Source organism: Cnephaeus nilssonii, assembly GCF_951640355.1.
Source record: "Cnephaeus nilssonii genome assembly, chromosome: 6".
Classification (NCBI taxonomy): domain Eukaryota; kingdom Metazoa; phylum Chordata; class Mammalia; order Chiroptera; family Vespertilionidae; genus Cnephaeus; species Cnephaeus nilssonii.
In genome coordinates this window covers 26,689,182-26,705,644 of record NC_137077.1, presented here as the reverse complement: position 1 = coordinate 26,705,644, position 16,463 = coordinate 26,689,182, and the positions used below count along the sequence as shown (strand labels likewise).

The 16,463-nt window shown below is 35.9% G+C and overlaps 1 protein-coding gene across 1 annotated transcript in view; it reads left to right on the top strand.

Annotated features, from left to right (window-relative positions):
- Positions 1–16,463, top strand: part of SLC15A5 (solute carrier family 15 member 5) — a gene marked incomplete at both ends in the record, with an annotated part of 76,767 nt that overhangs the window by 54,532 nt on the left and 5,772 nt on the right. Inside the window, one exon of the mRNA XM_079775260.1 lies at positions 1,401–1,532. Within this exon, the coding sequence (XP_079631386.1) occupies positions 1,401–1,532 (132 nt within the window). The remainder of the gene's footprint in view (positions 1–1,400; positions 1,533–16,463) is intronic.

Here is a 16,463-nt window from a genome sequence, read left to right as displayed (position 1 = left end):
GGAGACAGAGAAACATCAATGATGAGAGAGAATCATTGATTGGCTGCCTCCTGCACACTGCCTACTGGGGATCGAGCCCACAACCTGGGCATGTGCTCTTGACCGGAATCGAACCTGGGACCCTTCCGTTTGCAGGCCAATGCTCTATCCACTGAACAAACAAGCTAGGGCACCACCTTTCTTTTTCAAATGAGCTTTAATGTTTACTTATGATCTCTCATTGTAATAAAATTTGCCAAGTACAAAAAAGCAAGGAGAAGACAAAGTAAAAATCCAATAATTCAACCACTCAAATTTAAAACTGTTCCTGTTATTCAATCTATTTTCTTACAATTTTTTTGCCATGCATGTACAAAGAGAGAGATTAGTGTAATAAATTCCTCTGTACCCATATTCCAGCTTCAACAATTTTTAACTCACAGCCAAACTTGTTTTATCTCTACCCTCACTTGCATACTAAGTTCCTTCTTGTTGTATAATGTTGAATTACATCCCAGATATAATATATATCAAAAATATTTCAGCATATATGCCTTAGATTTTCATACATATTTTAGTAGTTATGTTAATATGGTATGTTCAAAATTATACATACTTATTTTCATCTATTTATAGTATCAAAATTATTTTAATTAACTTTTTCTTTTTTTATTGAGGTATAATTGATATATAACATTATGACCTAATGAATAGATATTTGAATACACTGCAAAATGATCAACACAGTAAGTCTAGTTACCATAGGTCACCATGAAAAATTATGAATTTTGATGGGTTTATTTGCATGTATGTATGATGAGAACTTATAAGATTTACTGTCTTAGTAACTTTTAAACATGCACTATAAAATTACTGACTATAATCATCATGCTGTACATTACATCCCCATCAGCTACTTATTATATAACTGAAAGTTTGTACCTCTTCATACCCTTCACCAATTTTACCTACCGCCTGTCACCCCTCCCCTCTGGCAGCCACCATTCTATTCTCTGTATCTATGAGTTTTGTTTTGTTTTGTTTTGTTTAGATTCCACATTTAAGTGAAATCATAGGGTATTAGTCTTTCTCCATCTCACTTATTTCACTTAGCATAATACCCTCAAGGCCATGCAGATTGTAACACAAGGCAAATGTTCATGCTTTTTTATGGCTACGTAGTATATTGGCACACCCAACCACTAACTGATCAAATTTTTCTTGTAGCTGTACAAGGACATATTTAGCCATATTTTATTCCTTGTAGACATCTATAAATTTTAAGACCAAAATATATCTTACTGTAGTAATTTTAATTCTATCAGTAACCTTTCTTTGAGATATAATCAACACTAATTTGAACAGTATCTGTGAAAGTATGTTAGAGAGGCTGTTCTAATTCTGACCTCTTTTTCTCTTAGTCTCTGTAATATCATACAGATTTGTTCCAAGTACCATCAGAAGAACCTTGATGAATTTTTTGACCCTGTTCAATGGATTTGGTTGTTTCATGGGGGCACTGCTGGTGGAGTTGGTATATCTCATCTCAGAAGGTAAAAATAGGTCTATGGTATGTTTATATCTACATTGATTTAATGACTAGAAAACTGGAAGACAAAAACTTTAAGAAGAGGGGTTTTGCCAGTGTAGTTTCTTTAATTGCTCCACTTTTGCAATTAAAATAGGAAAGGACTCTTGCTGTATTCATTAATTTCTGAGAAAATTGTCTTTCTTTTGATAGGAAGAGGTAATTACAGAATGTAATTTCTCATGAGACCCCACCTGCTGTCTTTCTTTAGTGTATTTTAAAACAAACTGGTCATTATATTCTTATTAGGTCTTTCCATGAGGCCAAATTTAATAATGCATCATAGCTCACGTAGATAATCTTCAGAAAAGGTAAATCCTATGTAAATAGGGGTATCTGGATGGTCCTTTATTCCTTGTAATTCATCAGAAATCATGTTTATGCAACCAAAGAGAAATTGTGCATTGATTAACCAATAATCTTGGAAAATTTTCCCCATAGAGACTTTGATCAGAAAAGCAGCCAAACTGAGTCTGCCTATCTGTTGAGAATTATGTTCCACAGAAAAAAGTCTAATTTTCTGTCCAGATAGCAACTCTTCACACATTTGATCAACATTCAAAGAAATAATGTGAAACAGGGTTAAGAAAGTAGCTTCTGGAGTTGAATCCAGATAGTCTAGCTATGTGTCCTTCTCAGTTTCCATGCTAATAATGACAATAAATAATGCATCATGTTTTTCTAAGGATTAAGTAATTAATACATATGGTAAATGCTCAATAAAGAGCTGTTCTGATCCTCTTCTATTTTATAGACAAACTACGCCAGTTTTCTCACATTGCATGATTACCTGATTTTTCACTATAAAAACCCCTCCATCAATTAAACAAGCAACAATTTGTCAGTATCTTTCTTAAAATATGGTTTCCAGAATCAAACACAATACTCAAGATGATGGATATGTCATGTTGATTAACCTTCTCTCTCTCTCTCTCTCTCTCTCTCTCTCCCTTTCTCTCTCTCTCTGAATTCCAACAGGGATTGTGTTGACTTTTTCAGTAGTGCATCATGCTTATGGTCAATTAAAACCTAAAGTATTTTCTATTTTTAGCAGCTTCTTCCCATTCAGTTTCACTCATCTTATCACAATTTTTTTCTAATTAAACACATGAATTTATATTTATCCTTAATAAATGTCAGCTCATCATCCTAAATAACACATTTTTAAAACTTAATTCTGTCATCTATTGAATTACTAACATTCACGTCTTTATTAGCTTTGCATCATGTGCCAATTTAGAAACAAGTAACTAGACTCTTCCAGGTAATTGATAAATTGTTGAATTGGACAGAACCAAAAATAGAGCCTATGGGAAATTCCTAAAGACCTCACTGCAAGTTAATGACAATCAACTAACCCTTCCCTTTGGGACTAAATCAGCTCCCATTTCATTTAATTACTATATTTAGCCTCCACACTTCTCCATCATTCCCTGAATGACATCACAAGACACATTGTCATATGTTTTTCTCAGAATAGTATATGGCTTTGTTTATGACAGTCCCTTTAGCATTTATCAAGAAAAAAAAGTGAAGTTCATTTACATGATTTGGATCTAGTGACCCCATACTGACTTATAGTGACTAATCAGAGCCCTTAAAAGAGAGGGATCCTTTGACCTTATGCCTGACTTTGGGTAAGTCATCATCTCTCTTATTTCCTCTTATTTAAAAAAGGAAATGCTGTACTTCACTTTTCTCAGAGATGATAAGAAGATAAAATTAAATAAGGCATTTGAAAATTTCAATGTCAGAGATTATTTTAAATATAAAAATAAGTCATATATTATAGTGGCCCATTTGGTTACAAACAAAATCAGTTTAGTCAAACAACCAGACCAATTTTTTGACAGAGCTGACCATAATAAAACCAACACTATCACAATATGTTTAGGCACCCCACATGCCTCCACATTCCATTTAGCACATAGGATATTTTAAACATTTACGGATTCATGTCAGCTGAGCATGTGTGCATATGAGAGTGTGTGAGTGTTAGTGCATGATTGGAAAAGATAATCAGCTATCACAGTCTCCCAGTCTCCAAGCTACATTAGTCATTTTTAGCACCATGATGGAGAATGGTGTGAATGCGGTAAATTCAAAAGATTTCTCAAAACTTGACTGTGCAGACAGATAGCTGTTAGAGTGACATTTTCAGTACAAGTGAGAAAACTGATCCTTCTGGGATCTCTAACTCTGAGTGCTTTAAAGGAGAAGATACAAGACTAAACCCATCCTCCTACACTAATCATTTCAGGAATAGTTTATCTAAAAGTAGCAATGCTAATATAAAGGAGTGAAGAAGTCAGTCAAACTGCTTATTTCAACTATATCCCATTAGCAACCAGATCAATTTTCTCACACATGAGTTCGAGCTTACCTTTTGACAAAAAATAACAAAATAGCATTCAGTGGAAAATGACATCTTTGTTATGGACGTGCAGGTGATTGAAAGATCCAAAGCAAAATGTCTAAGAGAAAGGGGATAATTGGACAGAATCAAGAGGTCAAGGTATACATCTTTTTGTCCCTGCTAGTCCTTCTTCCTCAGAATTCAGGAAAGGAACAAAGAATTTAGCTGTTTAATTCCCATCAAGATCATTTTAAATTAAAAAAATATATATGATCTTTTAAAATTCTCATTTAAATATCTATGATTATTGAGGCCCCTGACAGCCATGTCAGCACGAATCACCTAGTCACTCTTGAAAGAGGAGTTTGCAGTTGCAGTAAACTTGAAAGAAGAAAATATTTATTATGCATCTGGAAAGGTGTTCATCTGGGTTTCACAGGCCCATGCTTATTTTTCCAGAGATGTGTTTCTTCAAGTTCAGATGAAAGCCTTGGGTCCAACTTCACATGGGTTTTGAAATGACAGATTTTTAAAGCCAGAGGGGAAAAGAAGTGGCCTGCTTTTCCATAATCTATCTTTAGTCGGCCAAACTCTACTGCCTATCTACTGGCTTAATGCCTGAGTTCCTGTGGCTAACTAGGCAGGACCCCAACAGTTCCCATTGGCAAACCCTGCTTATGGTCCTCAGTCGGAATTACATGCAGAGCCTTCCTTGTACAATGGGGTTATTCATTTCAAAAACAATTTATTCTACACCTTTAACCTTCGCCTCTGCAGAAACCCTTGGAGCTGCTCAGAGGCCTTAGGGTTCATAACAGTATCAGGGCAGAGCCCAAATTACCCTCCAGACAATGGAAAGCAACTGCTCATGGCTATTGGCTCACAAGTGGTAGAAAGGGCACAACTATGAGTCAGATAAACCTGAATTTAAACTTAAAAAAAAAAGAGTTGTGAGATCTTGAGCACATTATTTAACTTTCTGAGACTCAGTTTCTCCTTCTCTAACGTGGTGTCACTAATATCGTCCAAGAATTCTACGAGGAGAAGAGGAACTAAATATAAAGAACCAGATAAATCAAAGCACAAAAAAATGATTTTGTTGTTGTTGCTGTTGTAATTTGAGTAAGATTTTAACATTTTCAGAGTGAGCTAGGATTGTCATGGATATGATATTCTGGTATGGCATTTTAATAATTATTCAAAAAAAGTGTATTCCATAAATGCAGAGCTCAGTCATCCTATTCAACTTCAATTCCAAGTCTAGATTGGGATGAGCTAAAATAAAGCAGTGCTCTGAGATTTCTTCTTGGCCTCATGTACCGATGTCATTAGTGGAGGTCCCTTTGCATGGCAAACTTAGAAATCTAGATAATTAGAATCACATCCATGTCCACACTAAGAGTACCTGGAAATGTGATTAAAATCAACACTAGAAGAATGGGTTGTATTTGGCTTGGTAAGCATAGGAGTGAAGTATTTCCGATAGGGAGCACATATACCAAGGCTTGGAAGTAGAGAATCAAGAGGTACAACAGAGGAACTCAAAGAAGGTCAGTAACCTAAAAATATTCAGTAAATGTTTTCAGTAAATATTCAGAGAATATGAAGAGAGAATCACATAAAGTTAGAAACAAAATCATGCAGGGTCGTTGGCTTATAGGGATTTACTTAATTTGAGGGTAATAAGAATTCATAAAGGCATCAGGTGAGTGGCATGACCTATTTGGCTTTAAGATCACTATGGATGCAATATAATTTGGAAGAGAAAAAGAATGGTTTGGGAAGTAGTAAGAAGGGTGCAACTGAAGTCACCCAGGCAAATCTAGATAGTGATGGATTAATGAGGAAGTAAGCAGATGGAGAGAAATGAATGGATATAAGCTTGATTTTTAAAGTAGAATCAATAGTCCTTTGTGATAGTTTTCATAGAGTCAGGGGGCAGTAGGGTACAAAAAGGAGAGGTATCAAGAAGGCATCCCAAATTCTGCCAAGAGAAATTGGGTAGGCAAAGCTTCCATTTTCTAAATGGAGAACACTAGAAGACGAATAGATTTAAAAACTTGTCACCCATTCATTTTTTTAACACATTAAGTTTGACATACTTGTTTGACATCCATATAGAAATATCTGGAGCTCAGAAAAAAGATCTGGGTCAGATATATAAATATGAGAATCTTTAGCACAAAAATAGCATTTGAACCCAGAGAAGTGAATGAAATTGCCTAGTGTGAGTATTAAGAATGAGGAGAAAAAGGAGCCCGGGACCTAGACCTGAAAATCCTCAATATTAGAGGTTAGATGGAGGAGAGATGGCCTGCCAAAGAAAGAAAATTAGCAGCCAGGGATGTGGGAGGAAAAATGCAGATCTATACACATATGTGTGTGTGTGTATATATATATATTCATATATATACATATGTGTGTATGCATATGTATATTTCACTGAAGATAAGAGAGAGGGTTATTTCAAGCAGCAATTAGTAAATTGTATTAAATGCTACTCTGAGATCAAGTAGAATGAAGACTGAAAAGTATTCATAGATTTAACAAAATTATGATCACTAATAACTTTAGTAAGAGTCACTTCAGTGGTGACAGGGGAATGAGAACCTGGTCAGAGTAGTAGGGTAAAGAAATACCTAGTAAGGGAAGAAATAAAGGTATAGCATTAAACACCTTTTTTGAAGAAATTGGCACTGAAGATTTAAATAAAACGGTGGCTGGATGAAGATGTAAAAGGATTTGCCAGATTTAGCAAATAACAATATAGGAGACCCAGTTACATTGAATTTCAGGTGCACAGTGAATAATTTTTAGTATAAATATGTCTGATGAAATATTGTGGGTATACTATAAACAAAAAAATTATTTGTACAATATTCAGGGCATGCTTATCCTATAAAATAATGTACTGTTGTTCTAAAATTCAAATTTAACTATGAGCCCTATATTTTATCTGGGAAACTTGGATGTGGGTTCAAGATACTTTCTTATTTGAGAAATCTTGAGCATATTTAACAGATAAATATATCTGGAGAAGTTAAAAATGCAAGTGAAAGAAGGGAAATTGACCTGTCAAAGAATGGATACTTCTTCCCTGCACTGAAACAGAGAGAAAGGAGAGGATGGTGCTGGTGCAAGTGGGTGAAGCTCTGGTTTTGGAAAGATGCTGGAGCCTTCCTTTCAAGGCTCCCAATTTTCTGTATAAAAAGCAGCAAGTCAATCATGAGAGCAAAAGGGGACTAGGATGAGAATGAATATGGAGAACAAGGGAATATGAACTCATTGCAAGAGTGAGCAAAGCTGATTTAGAAGATAAATGTTAAGATGCTGGTGATAATGGATGCAGTGGGGGGGAAGGGGGGGTCCTTTTCCTCAATAAATTTTCTGAGACTTGCATGAGAAGATGAGTGAGTTTTATTTGTATGGAATTCCATCCCTGGGTTTCCAGGGTCCGTTTCTCTTAGTCCAGTCATAGAAGAAGTGTAGCTAGGGTTTCAGTACAGCTAGAAGCAAAACCAGCATCAGGAGTTTCCTTTCCATATTGGAGCCGGGTCCAGTACAGCATTAGGCTAGATGCAGTCCATTGTGTGTGTGTGTGTGTGTGTGTGTGTGTGTGTGTGTGTGTGTGTGTGTGTGTAGGGGTGGTCTACATGGTCCACAGCAAATGTAGGCGAGCACACCCCAAGCAGCAAGAGTTCCAATGGTCCCAAAAGCACAAGAGCAACAAGAGGGCAAATTGCTTTGTTCAGGGGATTAAATATCCCAAATTTTCATGCACTTGCAGTGGCCACACCCATTCTGGCCAACCATCTCCGTTCCCAGGTGTGACTGACAATAAGCACCTTTGCTAGTCCCCTCAACCTCACTGGGCATGCATCCATCTCCCCTTGGTTGGACCCCTGGGGAGTGTAAAGTTGTAGTTTCCTGGTGAAGCTGCCTAAATGACATGCCTATAATATCTGGCTTTCCCTTTGCTCCTTTCCTGTTATTAATAACTAAGTTAATTACAATGGTATCGTTGGCAGTGTTGAAGGCCCATTTAATACTGATGATGATAAAGAATGATAACCAAAGTACCTGAAGCATTATTTGCCCAATGACATTCAGGTGCTCAAGCCAGGTATGAAGCTACCCAGTAGATTTTTAAATGGTGTAAAGACTACAAGATACAGGAAGAAAGGCACTAACTGTACTCTTGAATTAAAGTAATTTGGGGTAAATCTTACAGGCTATTTCTTTCCAAATGTGCAAAAAAAATTGAGAAAAGCTTTCTTCTCAAATTCTGAAATTAATAAGTCTACACCATTAGCTAACTGGAGTTGCAAATAAGAGAACAGACTTTACAAATAAGCAAATATTGGGCAAAGTCAGTTCCTGCTATATCCATAAAATGATTTAAATTAAACATTTTACTATTTTAAGTAGCTCCACTTAGAGATTGACTTATTAATTCAGTCCACAAATACATACTGGGTTCCTACTATGTGTAAGTACTCAATTAATAATACCAAGTCCGATATTTAATTAACAAGAAGAGCCTTATAGAAATAGTTGACACTGAAATTAATATCAGATATATTCATTTGACTAATGCTATTACAATTACAGTTCATGCCTAATGACATTATCGGGCTATTATCACAAAGCATTACCTCTCTTCTAAAACTCATTTCCATGATAATTCATTGAAATCATCATGAGAACACACTATCTTGATGGGTTTTTACCTCCCAGTGCTCTTCAAGAGGAGAAACTCACAGTATAAGAAAGCTTGTTATCCCAAATATCACCCATGCAGTTCTCTGTGCAGATCAGGTGAACAATGCATTGTGAATTCTCTACAATATTGAAAGGCACAGTATCTCCAAAAACAGCAAACTGACTTCATTTTAATCCACAATTCCCAAGAAGTGGAAATGCAAATTAAAGTGTCCATGCCGACAATGTTATGAGAGCAAACTACTGAGCTCTTACAGATTTGGGACCCCATCTCAGCTCACCCATTTTATCCAATGCATTTGTTCTATCTCCTTTAAAGGACTTTTGAAATACAGCTCAGACCCCCTGTGCCTCTGTTTCCTCATCTGTGAAATAAAGGTGATCGTTTGAGTACTTACTAGACAAATATGAAAAAATGACAGAAAAGTCAAAGTAGAATATAGTTGTTAGGTATTATTTCCTTCAGGTATCATGAAAATTAATGTGTTTTAAAAATTAACTCAGGTAGGAGAGCTATGAATCTCAAATGAAGCATTTAAATCAGGTTACTGAAAGGAGGAAGGAAAGAAATTAACATTTATTAAGTGTCAGTTACATGCAGACCTTGCTATATGCATTTCACAAAGATATTATTTCATTAAATCTTTACAACAATCCTTTGGTGGTAGGTATGTGTAGCCCCATCATATATAAGAAGAAAATGAGCTCAGAGGGTTATATAAGTTGCCTAAATCACATAGCAATGGTGGCTTCCAGATACCAAAGCTCTTTTCACTGCACAGGGTTTATTTCCCGCGGCACCTCAGCACATCCCCCCTGGAGAAAGACTGCTACATCTTTTTAATTGCATACTTCTTTGCTCCCAAGCAAAAAGCATAGATGTGTCTAAAATAAACTGAGGTATAAAATCCATTTCAGTTTTGTCTCAACAATTTTGGATTAGTGATAGATACTAGCATTAGAAAAACTAATGTTAAAAAAAAGAAAACTAACCAAGTCTGAGGGAAATAATTGCTTACTGTGCTCAACTATTATTTGAAAGATTCCAAAAGGCACATTTTCAGATTTGAAAACTTCCATTACGTTCAAAATTAAACAGTAATTAGTAAAAAAGAGGAAATATTGTGTTTTTTCCTCTAAAAAATGATGGCAGAAATCTGCCTTGAATAGAAAGCAATATGATGTAGCACTGAAAATAATACCATGTGTGCTTGAGGTGAGTGAATCTTAGGGTTCAGAATAGACTACTATCGTTACTTAGAGTATGAGGATTTCCAAAACAATGTCTTAGGACAGTTTCATAAATAGCATATGACTTCCTAGTTATAGTGTTGAGGTTGTTATCCAGGTCTTCAATTGCTGAAGAAAAGTTGGTTGTGATGAAAAACCCTCCCTTTTTGTTGTTTTATAAGAAATCAGAAATGCAAGTCTTAGAAAATTCTTTATCTCAAGATATTGCAAGCACCCCACTCCCACTAGCATCACAGGAATTTCACCCATGCCATATGCTGCCAACAGTTTCAGCTATCTCTTGATTTAGTATCATCTTCTTTGTAATTATTACAATTTGGTGATTAAAATTACATATCAGATATTACTGATCATACTTCTCCTTATGGTTTATTCTTCAGTAATAAAAATAATAATATTTCCTATGGTTTATATTTCCAGATGAATTTCAGAATCATTTTATCAGTTTTCTCCAAATTCTATTTTTAATAAGTAAAACTTGGTAAGTTAATTTTAGAAAAAATATAAAGCCTTTATAATATTTCATATCCCATCAACACCTACAGCATAACTTTTTTATTTATTCAATGTTTAAAAATTCAGTTTAGCAAAATTTTCTTCTTTCCTTATATATCCTGAATATTTCTTGTCAGAGTTATTGTAGGAATTTTATGCTCATTTTCTTTTTGCTGTTATGAACTGAATCATTTCCCCTCATTACAACTCACTGAGATAATCACTATTACATAAGATTATTAATGTTTGTCTTCATCTTGCACTGAACTTCTTTTAAAAATATTTTTTTATTGATTTCAGAGAGGAGGGGAGAGGGAGAGAGATAAAAACATCAATGGTAAGAGAGAATCATTGATCAGCTGCTTCCTGCATGCCCGCACTGGGGATTGAGCCCACAATGGGCATATGACATGACTGGGAATCGAACAATGACCTCTGGTTCATAGGTTGATGCTCAACCACTGAGCACACCGGCCAGACCTTGCAATGAACGTTTTAAATTTATGAGAGAATTTTAGTTGATCTTTTAGGTTTAAATCAAAATTATCTAATCTTAAATATAATTTAAAAAATTTTTTATTTATTTGAGAGAGAGAGAGAGAGAGAGAGAGAGAGAGAGAGAGATTGACTTGCTCTTCCACTTATTTATGTATTCACTAGTTGATTCTTGTATGTGCCCTGACGGAATTGAACCCATAGCCTTGGCGTATCAGGATAATGCTCTAACCAACGAGCTATCCAGCCAGGGCTTTAATGTAATTTTTATCCATATTTCCAACATTAGCTCTTTTTTTTTTTAAATATATTTTATTGATTTTCTACAGAGAGGAAGAGAGAAGGACAGAGAGTCAGAAACATCGATGAGAGAGAAACATCAATCAGCTGCCTCCTGCACACCCCCCACTGGGGATGTGCCCGCAACCAAGGCACATGCCCTTGACCGGAATCGAACCCAGGACCCCTGAGTCCGCAGGCCGACGCTCTATCCACTGAGCCAAACCGGTTTCGGCCCAACATTAGCTCTTATGTTTTGTGTCTTTATCAGGACATAGAACTTCAGGGTAATGTTAATACCAGAAGAGAATCACATTTTATCTTGCTTATGATCTTAATATTAATCTCTCTTATTTTTCTAATAAGCATATTTGTAGATTTATAAAGATAATTTTAAAGGTATTCTTTAGTATAAGAAAATTTCTATTTCTCGTTTTCTGATATTTAAACAAATCAGGTTACATTTTATTGAATGATTCTTAAGCAGCTCTTGAGATCGCCTTTTGATTTTCTTACTGCTCCTGCCATTATATAGTATATTTAATTAATAGATTTTTAAATTTTAAATCACCTTTACTTACAAGAAATAAATAATACTTGATAGCATCAATACTTGATGATCTTTTTGCTACACTCTGGAAAGATCTAAAGGAAAGATTCATTTCTTCCATAAAAATTGAAAGGTGCATTCAGGACCTAATGTCTGTTTTGCAGATAATCCTTTGTAACTTTCCCCTACTATTTCTTGCTATTATGTTTTTCATTTCTTCTTGGTTCAATTTTGGCAATTAATATTTTCCTAGGTAATTATCCCATTTCTATGAGATTTTTTTTACATTAATATAGAACACTCATCACTAAACATTGTTGTCTTCTCTGATTTTTTTGTTATATATTCTGAATAGATTTGTCAAGGGCTCTTGTTGTTATATTTTTTTGAGTAATGAATCAGCTCTTAGAACCATTAAATCTACTATGGGTACTTTAATATATTGATTTTCTTCTCTCATCTTTATTTCCTTTCATTTTACTTCCCTTAGACTTGTTTTGTAATTTTCTTATGTTTAATATTTACTTCATTTATTTTCAATCTGTTAACAAACAAAACTCAACTGAGTAAATTTGAAGATCTAATTGGCTTGATTTGTGAATCAGGCAGCATCCCATCTAGTAGATAAAAAGGTGCTCTGAGCCTGGTTGGTATGGCTCAGTGGTTGAGCATCGACCTATGTATCAAGAGGTCAGGGGGATTCCCAGTCAGGGAACTGGGCTCAATCCACAATAAAAGGTGTGCAGGAGGCACAATAAAGGACATGCATGGAGATGATTCTTTCTCATCATTGATGTTTCTATCTCTTTCTTCCTGTCTCTTCCTCTCTGAAATCAATTTATATATATATATATACTAGAGGCCCGGTGCACAAAATTCGTGCACTCAGGGGGTTCCCTCAGCGAAGCCTGAGCCCTCTCACAGTCCAGGAGCCCTCAGGGGATGTCCAACTGACAGCTTAGCCGCCCCCCCCCCCCAAAGTGCATGAATTAGTTTATTTTGTTAGATTCCACACATAAGCAAAATCATATACTTGTCTTTCTCTGACTGGCTTATTTCACTTAGCATAATATTCTCCAGGTCCATCAATGCTCTTGCAAAAGGTAAGATTTCCTTCTCTTTTTTTATGGCTGAGTAGTATTCCATTGTATACATGTACCACAACTTTTATATCCACTCATCAACTGATGGGCACTTGGGCTGCTTCCAAATCCTGGCTATACTAAATAACGCTGCAGTGAACATAGGGGTGCATATATTCTTTCGAATTAGTTTTTGGGGTTTCTTTTAAAATTAACAAATAACTCTAACTGAACAAGAAATATTTGGGGGACTTCTGAACAAATATTTTGTGTGTGGTATTATCTCAGTGATCTTAACTCATTACTAACTAGCTGCTTATAACATTAAAATGTTTAACTGGGGTTCACTGTGAGCATTAACAAATGTCACTTACTGTTCCCCAGACTCTTTATAGGGCACGTTTTTTCTCATGTTGTTAATCTTCCTATCCAACCAACCTAAGATTTGAAGAAGTTTAGTTAGTCCCATTCTAGACCTAAAGTGTTCTCTTTATCTCCTTTTGCAAGGATACTCCTGATTTCCATCAGCTACTAGAAATGGCAGATGAAAAATGGCACAAATGTGAATTATGACAATAAAAGTTTATAAGCTACTAAAATAAAATTATAGTACCTAAGAGTCAACTGACAGTGTTATATGGAACATTTTACAACCAGTCCTGGGATAATGATAAAAAGAAAAAAGTGTAGCACACAGAACATGAAGAAATATCTGACAGGAAATGGGCCCAAGATCAAGCTCAGGCTACCTGCTTTTGGATGAGCTATCTTAAAAGTCAGGATGGGGAGGAGATAATCTAATGTTTATGGACTGCCTCCTCTGTGTTCAACTGTTGACATCTATTATCTCTTTTACTTCCCATAACAGCTCAGTGAGAGAGCTATTATTGTCATTTTAGAAAAAAGAAATCGAGGCTAAAGTGGTCGAGTTGGGCAAATGCCCAACAACAAAACTGTTAAATAATAGACAATATTGACATCCAAAGACTCTCTGACTCCAAAGCCCATGCTCTTTCTATAGCTTTTTTATACCCAAATGTTACCTCTTTGTATAGATAGATAATATCTATATAAATAAAGCAACTTTTAGGTTTTATAAAGAATCTCTCTTTCCAATTTGATGCTAATGTTTGTTCCACACTATCAATTCAGGTGATGGTTCCCTTTACCTTGAAGCTCAACATGTAAATTAGCTACACAGAGAATGTTAAATTATAGCTAAGTAAGGCAAAAATATAGGGCTAGCGTGAAGATCAGCATTAGGAAGAAAGCTGAACTCTGAAAATGATATTTAAAGAGGAATATAAGAGTGTTATCAGGAGTTTGGGTAGGTGATAGGGCAATCTTTCATTTTATTTTTAAATAACTCCACTCACAGATTATTTTGTGTTACTCAAAAATTTCCACTGCCTTTCTCTAGCCTTTCTAGTAAGACATTCTTCTGTCACCCCAAATGCCCATAATACCAAGTCACAGTGCTTCTCATCTGTGGCCACCTCAGTATCCCCAGTGACAGACAAAAGCACACTGGCATGTCCCAGGGTCTGGTGCTGTCTCCCAATAAACCAGTATTTGCTCTAATTACACAATTTTAGAAATATTGTTTTATCTTTAAAGATCTTATAGAATTTATATTCTTTTCATTCATCTGACTTCATTATAATGTAAAGATAGACTTTCCAATTACTTACTATGGACCAAAATTCATGCTCCAAGAAAAATTAATGTCATGTTAATTCTGAGGCATCACATACTCTGTGCAAACTCCTTTTACTCTAGCCAGAGAAACACAGTGATCAAATGATATAATCGAATGACATGCAAAGTGCTGATGTGAAATGAAAAGGGCAGAAATATGATTGGGATATTAATTCAAGAGAAATAAGAAAATAGGACTGTTCGAATAGGCTTAGCAGGATGGATTAGTTCTTTCTGGAAATATGTGTGATGTTATCTCAACATGGACTTCCACTCCAACTCCCCCCATTTAAGTACAATCAAATGCTTAGTTTCTACAAACACACACACACACACACACACACACACACACACACACACACACACATACACATTAAGAGGGCTACAAAATATTCAATGGCCAGTCATAGAGAGAAACATCAGTGAAACTGCTCCTAAATATCAGATAAAGGCATCATGTCAATATAGCAATAAAACCATAAATTTCTATTGTAATGGAACACAAATTAATAAAATGGGAAAGTAGAACTTACAAAATAGCTTTAAACTCAATACCACATTTCATTTATAGGTCCAAGACTATAATGGACAAAAGCTAATTTTCATGGTTGATCCATAATAATAGTCATTGAGAAGTTAAATGACAGAGGAGAAACAGCTTTAAATGGGAAGTGGCACAATTAATCACAACTGTCATACTTATGCACTTGCTGACTATCAACCTTGAACAGAGCATTTAATTCAAATCCCATTTAAAAGTATGCACTGTCAAGGGAGAGGCCAAGAACCATTTTCTAGTTCAGGAAGCAACCCACAATCCATGTGCCAATGATGGCACTGAAAATCAAGTCTATTGGCATATAGACTGATTGCTCTGATCCTACACCCTCTTCACAACCCATTGTAGGAGCTGCTCCTATTAAAAAAATAATAATAAAATGCCAGAAACCTTGACACCTGACTTTTCAAAGATGATCAATTTCTGCTCTCATTATTTGAAAAAATATTCTGCACATGCAGAACCCCAATTGAACTGAAGCTCTCTCTTTTGAACACCCTTTTAAACATTCTGAAATACTATATATCTGCAATCTATTTGTTAATACTAGGATCCCACTGCTGTTTTAAAGGCATTACATAGAATAACTATTGCATATATAATATAATACAGTATATTTCATACAATGTATTAAATAATATCTCAAACTCACTGAAGAAAAACTGTGTAGAGAATGAGATGATACACAGATAGAGATATTGATATAGATGTAAACAGATTATATAGGTACTAGAGGCCCAGTGCATGATTTAATCATGCACCTGGTGCACCAGCGGGCTGGCTGTCCGCCGGTGCACCAGGCCTTCCGAAAGCCTCCGGCGCGGCGGAGGCTTTCGAAAGGCCTTGTGCCGGAGCAGACAGCCGGCCAGCTCCCCCCGCTTTGGCTTTTGATCGCGGGGGAGCTGGCCGGCTGTCCGCCGGTGCACCAGGCCTTCCGAAAGCCTCCGGCGCAGCCATGACACAGACGCTGAGCTCACGGCGCCAGTGGCGCCGCGAGCTCAGCGTCCTGCTGGCCCAATCAGCTACCCCGGCCACCCTGAGTCCCACCCCCTGCGCCTCCTGCTGGCCCAATCGTGGGCATAGCGGAGTGGTGGTAATTTACATATTACCATTTTATTATGTAGGATAGCTAAAGATAGAGATAATGGAGATAGAAAGATAAAGATAGAAGAATAGAGAGAGACATAGAGATTTGGATATGGAATGGGAGACAGAGTTATAGCAAAGATCCAAAGCAAAAGTCAAAATTTAGGAGCAAAATAAAAACAATTACCTTGAATCCTAAATAATTTCATATTTACTTATTTAATAGTTTCATATATACCAGTTTGATCAGAAGGAAGTATTTAGAAGTATTAAATTGAAGGAATTACTCACCAGTTCAAGAAAATATCTTCCTGACAACTAGA